This window comes from Schistocerca piceifrons, chromosome 1, assembly GCF_021461385.2.
Source record: "Schistocerca piceifrons isolate TAMUIC-IGC-003096 chromosome 1, iqSchPice1.1, whole genome shotgun sequence".
NCBI lineage: Eukaryota > Metazoa > Arthropoda > Insecta > Orthoptera > Acrididae > Schistocerca > Schistocerca piceifrons.
The window spans coordinates 917333066-917343713 of record NC_060138.1 but is presented as its reverse complement, the minus strand read 5'-3'; the positions used below and the strand labels follow the sequence as shown (position 1 = coordinate 917343713).

General features: G+C 38.9%; 1 protein-coding gene across 2 annotated transcripts in view; it reads left to right on the top strand.

Moving 5' to 3' along the window:
* The first annotated feature begins 2035 nt into the window (after window positions 1-2035).
* Window positions 2036-10648, top strand: part of LOC124717131 (pre-piRNA 3'-exonuclease trimmer-like) — a 205339-nt gene continuing 196726 nt past the window's right edge. For both annotated transcript variants that reach the window (XM_047243883.1, XM_047243874.1), the window contains exon 1: window positions 2036-2315. In XM_047243883.1, the coding sequence (XP_047099839.1) occupies window positions 2185-2315 (131 nt within the window). In that variant the 5' untranslated portion in view covers window positions 2036-2184. The remainder of the gene's footprint in view (window positions 2316-10648) is intronic.

Genomic DNA, 10648 nt, shown 5'->3' with positions numbered 1-10648 from the left:
GGTCTCTTTGAAAATGGAATGCTGAAACATCTGCTACCCTGTCACTGTGGAAGATGAGGCGAAATGTGGAGGTCATCACCTTTGGACAACTGTTTGGAAATGCTCCACAGTTCCACAAACTCTTCCACTTTCCATATTTTGCAATGTCTTCCAACATCTTGTCAATAAGAAATACCATCTCTGTCCTTTATTTCAACCATCCTGTGTTTTAGCGGCTTACCTTACGCCATGCCATGTCCATCTTCCTGTGACAGCCACTGAATCGAAACATGTTAATGTCAGTTTAGTACCTGACACAGACCTCAAAGTCATTGTGGAAAAACAAAATGTATGGCTGTTTAGACAGCTGTAGTCATACACTGCTTTGATGTGTTACATGAAGAAACGATGTATCAAAATGCTTATGAAACAAAAACACAAGAAACCTATGTTTTGATGGAAAGTCTATGGGATATGATCTTCCTCCATTGCAGGCGGCAAAACTTTACACAGATCCTTGTAAGCGACTTCGTTCAGTGGCCTCCTGCTCCAATGGACCAATACATGTATATTTTATGTGATCACCACATATGGTTAGTGCCAACACACAGACAGTAATTGTTTTCGATACATCGGAAGAGAGTGAGGCGGTGAAATCTTATTGAATTCCCTACCAAGTGATGTTAAGAAAATGTTTACAGTTGGTAGTTTTACTCCGTTGGATGTTACAAAAATAACAAGTAGGAGAGAGAGAGAGAGAGAGAGAGAGAGAGAGAGAGAGAGATACTGTGCTGTCAGTGAAGAGTCTGACAACATTACACTGTCTGATTTCTACCGTAGGAATCATAAGAATAAGATAAAGGCGATTAAGACATCTACAGGGGATATTCTTAGACACTTATTCGATATCAACGAATTTTATGTGTTATGCTTCTGAATTTCTTTGTACAGACCACGTGTACTCTGCATTGTTGGGAATTGTCTCCTGTGCACTTTTGGCGAAAATGCATTTATTCTGCAAAAATGAGTAAATGAACAAGGGACGAAAATGTAATAAGATCGCAATGTCCATTTAACGGCGATCGCAATGATTGCGTTTGCATAAGTTTCACCACAACACCTCCGCTAGGTGTGCATCTCCTCGGTGTCGAGCGCGTCCACCGATCATGTGAGCGGGGTGGAACAATGGAAACATGTCCTTAACGAAACGAACTTTTTGCGCCATCGCAGGCCCCCATGTACTTCGCGAACGAGACGAAGCGAAAGCGGAAACAAACGGAGAGCGTCAAATTAAAGTGGAAACAAACGGAGAGCGTGAAATTTCCGTACGCGTGTGTGGGGATCTTTCATTAAGTTCGACCCACGTGGTCCGCCGATTGAAGTGATACACTTTCGAAAAACGCGTCTTGCGCGCCGCACCTTGCCATAAATTTGTCAAACGGTAGGAATTCGCACCGACCCATATCTAACGCAGCTAAACTGAGCCGGCCGTGAGCTGCTTTGGTGCGTTCACGCATTTTTGCGGCGCGGCTGCCACACTGTTTTTAGCTTTATGGATAAAATGACTTGTGGAGACCGGTAAGTTGTGTTGCAGAATTCTAACAGCGTTCATTTATGCTTTGTCGTGGCCATTGATGAGTTCTGACTGTTACTATGTCGCTATGGCCAATATACAAAACAAAATTTGGGTTCTTGTAGTAATGCGGACCCTCTTTAAATCATTATTTAGCATTGACCTTTCCTCGGTTGACGGCAGTGCCAAATGAATATCGTACGTTTCGCGCGAAAAAACACTCCGCGAGTTAGATTTGCGTTGCCAACCGAACTGTATGGAAGCTCTACCCCATACAATGCGCACCCCAATTTATACGGCAATTAGCTTGTTTTTCGAATAGCTAATTGTGTCTTTATCCTGCGATCGTACAACTTGCCCTAAAAATCTGCGTCTCCAAATCAAGGTTAGAAATAGTTGCAACCTATTGGAAAAACGCAATCGAGGTACTTTGAAAAAGAATAGTTGCGGCGCCAAGAATCTTTGATAACAAAGTGTAGAAAACTGTCGAGTGTCGGGCGTTGGCGGAGAGCCGGAGATATTGATTGTTATTGTTGAGGTGAATGTGCTCAGACAGGTTGTTAACGATGTAGGCGAAGAGTTGGGTAGTGTTGAAAATTGTCTAGTGTTGAGAAGCAGTTCGTAGTGGAAAAATGGTGGACATACTTAGGAGTAACTTTGAAGAGAAATTGCCGGAGATAAAAGCTGCACTAACAAATGCAAAGTTCATTGCAATTGACACGGAATTTACAGGGTTGTCCGTGTACAAAAATTACAAGCCAAGGTATGCTACCCAACATGAAATCTGGAACGTATTTTAGTTATGTTACCCATGGTGACAAAAACCAACAAAATGTTTGTATTGTACTACCATAGCTATTTGTTAAAAAAGAAATTCGGTTGCATTGAGGTGGTGATAGTTATTTGGTGCCATCTTCCCTGATCAGTTTTATGATTCTGATCCGGTGAGTGTGTTCACCGGTCGCAGAGGTGCAGTGGCATAACGTTTGCAATAATATGATGCCTATAAATCACCGTCACAGTGTTAGTGCCAACCTTCTGATACTTTGCAAACAAAACGAGCCTTACGTGAAATATGAATTCAACAGATCTTGGATAGAGTGTGATACCTACTAGTGGAACACTCCCACACCCGTCTTCGCCCAAAAATCTTGGTTTTGGGACAGATTACCGTTCCATATTATGTCGCGATAATGCCCTAATCTTGTGAATATTAGTATGTATACATTTACTCGCTCTCCTTTTTTTCCATTTGTATTCTTGTTTATAACGTATTTTAAATCCTTGAGGATCTCTATATGGGCATTTTAGTAATAAACGTATGTTAGTCATTGGAAAACTTTTCGTTGTGCCTATCAGCAATTCCGTCTTATCCCCAAAGCGAGTAGCAATCTAACCTTTTACTTGTATTGTTCTCTCACTGCAGAGGGAATCCTCACTATATTGCCCTTGTTAAAAACATTTCATTTCAATGAAGTGATTGGAGTAATGTTTGCCATATTCAAATAATGGTTTTCGCCAGTTACTTCTCATCCACTGCACTAACCCGTCCACAGATATCACAAAATATAAAAAATAAAGCTGACAGAGAAATGATCATCGTATGGAGTTGGGAGATGACAGCTGAGTCCCTATTCGTGTGGTATATTTTTAAATAAATTAGTTGGAAACCCTTTCAACTTCAAAGAAGACACCAAAAATAAAACTTGTACAGGAAGCTTGTTCTATAGCCACTGTGACCATGGTTGTGTTAACCTGGGGAGATATCTGCTGGTCCCACACTGAATGTAGTTGTGAAGTTGCCTAAATTCTAATACCCAGCAGTTGGACATACATTCCAAGGTCTTCATTTAGTTGGTCATTACCAATATATACATGTACCTGATTAATCTATATGTCACTCGTAAGTGTTTCTCTCTTCTGTGACTCACTTTAATTGGTTTTAATTTTTTCTAGACCATTCGACTGTTTTACAGCACATGGCAAATATGAGTAGGCCTAATTAAATATTACGGAGATTTCCTTCCAGAATTCATATAATATATGAAGACATGCAGATAGAAGAGGTTGGCAGTGTTAAATTTCTGGAATTACAACTCATTAATGAATTCAGTTGGGAAAAGCACACCACAGAATGACTCTGTATTTGCGATGAGAAAAAAATTGTATATGTGCTTAATTTAATTCTTTTGTATGTCATATGAGATTATATTCTGGGGTAACTCATCAAACTGATCAGAAGTTTTTAGAATACAAAATCAAGTAGTAAGACTCATTTTTGGTGAAACCTCAAGATCACAATAGAAGCCTGTTCAAGGAACTGCACTTCCTAACCACTGCTTCTGTATATTTACAGTATTCCTAAATGAAATTAGTTGCAAATAAAATGTCTGTAGCCCAATACATAGTATGTATCAACACTACGATTAAGAATAATCTACTTAAAGACCTAAAACCACTTACCTTGTTCCAGCTGGGGTCCAATATTCAGGAACACACATTTTCAATAAATTGCCAGCAAACGTTAAATTCGAGATAAAGCACAGTTTAAACAGAGCTTGAAAGACTTTTTGGTGGACAACTCCTTCTACTGTATAGATGAATATCTTAATAAGGACTTTTATACCATTTTAAGTTAGACTTCAGTTTCGAAAACACTTGATCACAACACTCAAGATTAGGTATTTTATGTATGATAAATTTGTTAGGGGACATAGTGGTGTAAGTAATGTTCCTGGTCTTGGAAGTTTTTCTGAACATCATGTAGTAGCTTATCACAGCTTCTTCTTCTTCTTCTTCTTCTTCTTCTTCTTCTTCTTCTAATTCTTAAGTCATTAGTCTTCTGACTGGTTTGATGTGGCTCACCAGGACTTCATCTCCTGTGCCCAACCTGTTCATCTCAGATCAGCACTTACAATTTACATCCTCAGTTATTTGCTGAATGTATCCCAGTATCTGTTTTCCTGTATTGTTTTTGCTCCCTCTAGATCTTTCTAGTACCATCGACTATATTCTCTGATACCTTAACAGATGTTGGATTGGTTTTCCCCTTCTTCTTGTCAGTGTTTTCCATATATTTCTTTCCTCACCAATTCTGTGGACAATCTCCTCATTCCTTGCCTTATCAATCCAAATAATTCTCAACTTTTTTCTGTAGCACCATGTGACAAGTGCTTCTGTTTTCTTGTGTTATGGTTTGTCCACAGTTCATGTTTTACTACCATACAATGCAGTGCTCTAAACATACATTCTCAGAAATTTATTGCTGAAATTAATACCCCTGTTTGAGACTGGTAGACTTATCTTGGACAGGAATGTCCTTTGCGCGGGTACTAGTCTGCTTTTTATGTCTTCGTTGCTCTGTCTGTCATGGGTTACTTTGCTGCCTAGGTAGCAGGATTCCTTAACTTAACGTACTTCATGAGTACCAATTATTATGTTAAGTTTCTTGCTATTCTCGTTTCCACTCCATCTCATTACTTTTGTCTTACTTCTATTCACTCTCAAATCTTATTCTGTACCCATTGGACTGTTCATTCCATTCATCAGGTCCTGTAATTCTTCTTCATTTTCACTGAGGAATTGATTTCCTTTTTAATCGCACTCCTGACTTTCTGTTATTTCCATCATTGCTTTTTCGATGTACAGATTGAATATCAGGGGCAACAAACTACATCCTTGTGGTCACACTCTTTTTAAACCATGCATTACGTTTTTGGTCTTCCACTCTTAGTGTTTCAACTTGATTCTTGTACATATTGTATATTACCTGTCTTTCCTTATAGCTTGTTCATATTTTTCTCAGGGTTTCAAACATGCCCCATTTTATATTGTTGAATGCTTTTTCCACGTCGACAAAACCTATGAATGTGGCTTGATCTTTTTTTTTCTAGTCTTGCTTCCACTACCATCAGCAACATCAGAATTGAAACTTCCTGGCAGATTAAAACTGTGTGCCCGACCGAGACTCGAACTCGGGACCTTTGCCTTTCGCGGGCAAGTGCTCTACCATCTGAGCTACCGAAGCACGACTCACGTCCGGTACTCACAGCTTTACTTCTGCCAGTATCTCGTCTCCTACCTTCCAAACTTTACAGAAGCTTCTTTAAAGTTTGGAAGGTAGGAGACGAGATACTGGCAGAAGTAAAGCTGTGAGTACCGGACGTGAGTCGTGCTTCGGTAGCTCAGATGGTAGAGCACTTGCCCGCAAAAGGCAAAGGTCCCGAGTTCGAGTCTCGGTCGGGCACACAGTTTTAATCTGCCAGGAAGTTTCATATCAGCGCACACTCCGCTGCAGAGTGAAAATCTCATTCTGAAAACATCAGAATTGCCTCTCTGGTGCCTTTACCTTTCCTAAAGCCAGACTGATCACCATCTAACACATCATCAATTTTCTTTTCCATTCTTTTGTATGTTATTCTTGTTAGCAGATTGACTGAATAAGCTGTTAAGCTGAATGTGCGATAATTGTTGCAGTTGTCAGCTGATGCTATCTTGGGATTTGTTTGGATAATTTTTTTCCAAAAGTATGATGGTATGTCGCCAGTCTCGTCCATCTACACACTGACATGAATAATTGTTTTGTTGTCACTTCCCCCAATGGTTTTAGAAATTCCAATGGGAAGTTAGCCACCCCTGTGCTTAATTTGATTTTAAGTCTTCCAAAGTTTTTGTAAATTCTGATTCTAGCACTGTATCCCCCATCTCTTCCCTATATCTCCTGTTTCTTCTTCTATCACGCCATCAGTTAAGTCCTTCCCCTCATAGAGGCCGTCAGTGTACTCTTTCCTCCTATCCGCTCTCTCCTCTGCATTTAACAGAGGAATTCTCATTGGCCTCTTAATGTTACCACCTTTGTTTTTAATTTCACTGAAGGTTGTTTTGACTTTTTTATATGTTGAGTCAGTCCTTCCGACAGTCATTTCTTTTTCAGTTTCTTCAGATTTTTGATGTCGTCATATCATCTTAGCTGCACTGCACTTCTTACTTATTTCATTCCTAAGTGACTTGTATTTCTGTATTCCTGAATTTCCCAGAAAATTTTTGTACTTCCCTCTTTTATTGATAAGCTTAGGCGTTGCTTCTGTTACCCATGGTTTCTTCGCAGTTATCATTCTTGTACTTGTTTTTCTGTCCAACTTATGTTATTGCCCTTTTTAGAGATGTCCATTCCTATTCAACTGAGCTGCCTACCAAGCTATTCATTATCACAGCATCTATAGCCTCAGAGAACTTAAAGTGTATATCTTCATTCATCAGTACTTCTGTATCCCACTTCTTTGCATATTAAGTCTTCCTGATTGGTCTCTTGAACTTAATCCTGCTCTTCATCATTATCAAATTGTGATCTGAGTCTGTATCTGCCCCTGGATACACATTACAATCCAGTATCTGATTTCAGAATCTCTGCCCGGCCATGATGTACTCTAATTGAACTCTTCCTGCATCTCCTGGCCTTTTCCATGTATACCTCCTCATATTGTGATTCTTGAGCAGAGTTGCACCCAGTGTGCAACGGTCTTTTTGTTTTTATGTATATAGACTGAAGTGTGGCCAGTGAAAATTCCTACCAAGGTTGGGAATCAAATCCGGGTCCTCTGCTTACTAGGCAGGTGCGTTAGCCACTAAGCCACCTTGGGACAGTGGTTCACACAACTGCACGGATTACCCTGACGTGCCTCCCTCCTTGATCCAAATTCTCACTGCTGTCCTACTCTATGTTAAATTCCCTCTTACACATGAACAGAATTGCCAAGGTACCTGAATAGCATCCTGGCATTCAACTTAAATGGGGGATTCAGCCTGAAACCCAGTTGCATGTGCTAACAAAAATGAAATGATACAATTTCAGAGGCTTTACTGGTCTTATACAGATCTGATTTTGTGTATATAGACTGAAGCGGCGAGTGAAAATTTGTAGCATGACTGGAGGAATCTAAAGTAGACTGGGGGGCTGTGAGAATTAGAATCGAGGAGAGAGGCATGCCAGGGTAATTAGTGCAGTTGTGTGTACTGCTGTGCCAAGGTGGCTTAGTGGGTAATGCAGCTGCATAGTAAGAAGGAGACCTGGGTTCGACTCCAGGCCTTGATACAAATTTTCACTTGCTACTTTAGTCAGTATACATAAAATTATATCTGTGTGAGACCAGTAATGTCACTGAAATTGTGTTGTTTCATTTGCACAGGTCTTCTTTATTGTACTTGTCTGTGACTCAATGTGACATCTTGACAGTGAGTAGATTTTACGTTCACGTAGAGTAATTACTGAATTTGCAAATGTTTGTAAATTAATAAAAATTTCTACAATTATGCTAAATTAACTAAAAGAGGACTCTGGTGAAAGCTGTTAAGGAGTTCTTACATTTGGACTTGGCACCTGTATGACACACATTCACACATAATTGGTAGAGACTGCAGACTTGACCTATTTGCTGTAAACAATATTTACACACAATTTACACATTTCCATGCAAACTAACTACAGCATGTGGTAGGTTGAGGATAGTGTTTAACATACTGCACTGTTATGGTCTGGTCTTAGGTATTTTAAATGCTACACACTAGTTGACTGCAACAACAAAACTAGCAGGCAAAAACAGTTTGTATCAACATGCCACATCCACTCATTATAATATTATTTTACCTTTTCTTCGTTATAGCTGTTTTTTGTAAATTTATAATTAATAATTTTAGATAGTAGGGTTCGTTGTAAAAATTTTAATTGACATTCTGTTTTGATTTTGCTCCACACACATCTGTGGACATTATTATCATACTTCTAGATAAATTTGTTTAATAATCAGTTCTGTAGTACCATGCAATGAGATAGTCAGTTGGCATGTGATTATTGCCTCAGATGGCCTTTATGAGCGCAGTTGTATTTGAGAAGTGGTGAGGTGTGGACAAATGGAGGTATGTGGACATATGGTAGCAATGAGGGTACTGTAGTAGTTCTGACTTAAAATTATCTTTTAGTGACAGCTGATTTTGAGTTTATTCAAATGTTGATCATGTGATAATTTTCTTTTATGAACTATTACCATCTGATTCTAAAGAACAGAATGTTAACATTTCTATGAAATACCAGGCTGACTATCAGTAAATCGAGGTGTTCTCAAGTTGTTATGTACAAATTGACTCTTACCACCATAGATTAAGAACTATCTAGGGATTCAAATAAATGTGCTAAGAACTATGAACTTTAGTCACTGAAATTATTTACAGTGCATCACTTGCACCAAAGCACTTTACACAATTTCAGCTAATGCAAATATCTTAAGTTGAATGATATACGAATTGATCCAGGAAATATTACCAGTACGACTAAAACCTCGATGAACATCACAGAAGATGCTAGATGTGGTCACTGTTAATTTGATGCAGCCCTGTGCTTGAGTTATCAAACTGTGAGACATGGGGAACAGCTCTGTGTGAGGGATGCTGTAACAGCAATACTGTTCACAGTGTTCTGCTGTAACTCTTTCAGTGTGCGAGGATTATGAGGATTATTTGAGTGCAGCTGACCCTCCTTTGTGCTCCATTGGTAAAAATCACAGGGAAGGAGATCAGGCAGTCGAGGTGACCAAACAACTTGTGCACTGGTGACAAGATTATCAAGATGATGTGTGCTGTTGCTCTGTCTTGCTGGGAAAAAATCCATACTGTCGTTCATCACCTCAGGGTTAATCGCCGACTAACTTGACACACAAAAGTTCATTTTGAACACTTTGACTCTCATGTGCAACAATAAGTTTGTAAGGATACAGATGCTGGTCTTTTTGACTCAACGATTTCTCACACAGATAAACAGTGTTGATTAAACTTATCCATTGCGGATGTTTAAGAATCCATGGATGTTTATTGAATATAAATACAGAAAACGGAAACCAGTCACTTTTCTGAAATAGTATTTATTCCATGAACTGCTTTTTTAATCTTTTCAGGCTCATCTTCAGATGGTGTACAGGAGTTTACGTAGCTATTTCAAAGCATAATGTTGGGTGCTGGCTTCTGACAGCATGAGTGGCTTTTGTTGTTGATATCCGTACTTTACTTCCATTGTGATGAACTTTTGGTACCACATCACTCCGTCTACAGAATATGCATGCATATGCATTGTAATAATGAAACTCTGCCAGCATCCTGCATGTGCTGTACAACTGTTGCTTGTTGCAAAGATCTTCTGTATGGAACAGTATTGAGATTTTGTCAGACTTTGTTCCAGGCTTCCCTTCACTAAAGCAATTTTGTCATGGTGTTAAAAACTCCAGTTTGGATATTTACTATTTTTATTTGCTATAGAGCCTGTTTTCAGACAAATTTTACCACGGAATTTTGCATTGAAAACTTTGTTGAAAGTTTTGCCAAAACACTTCCAGTCTCTAACTATTGTACAAATGTTTCCGTACATGTTTTCCCACAAATTGTTTCATGTAACACACAACAAAGAACAGGTACTCTTTTATTGTGAGTACCATTTTATGTTGCATTCAACTAGTTGCTGAACTAGTCTGCTTCGCTCACTCACTGAAACGTAATGAAACTGTGAAGTATTCAAGGCAGATCATGTGGGAGATGCACATTTGCAGACAAGTGACAGCAACCAATTGGTGCATCTATATTACATTTTCCAGCATTTTCTGTGATGAGCAGTTCTCTTGTTTGTTAACAAGGGCCAGTTCTGTATCAGTCTTATGAATATTTTCTGGGCTGGTTTTATTAGCCCACCCTGTAAATCCTGTATTATGGACATGTGGTTTGAACCATAAGATTAAGAAGGGGCCAAAGTTTTAGCTTCTCATTGACCCAAAACCCACTATGTAAAAATGTGTGTTTTAACTGCTTAGTGGAGAATTGATTGTTTGGATTAACATTGAAAAGTTTAGTATAAAGACCCATTACTTCTTTTACACCTCTCCTCTGTATGAATAATGTATCTTTCCACACAATGGGACAAGATATTCAGTTTTATAATGGCAGTTCTCGGTGCCTTTTCTTAAGTTTTTTCCATGACTAAATTTATGCAAATTTGTGATATTGTCATGGAATATGTCTATGTGGTTCATGGTGTGGGTTCCTGTTCTCATGTCCTAGTTC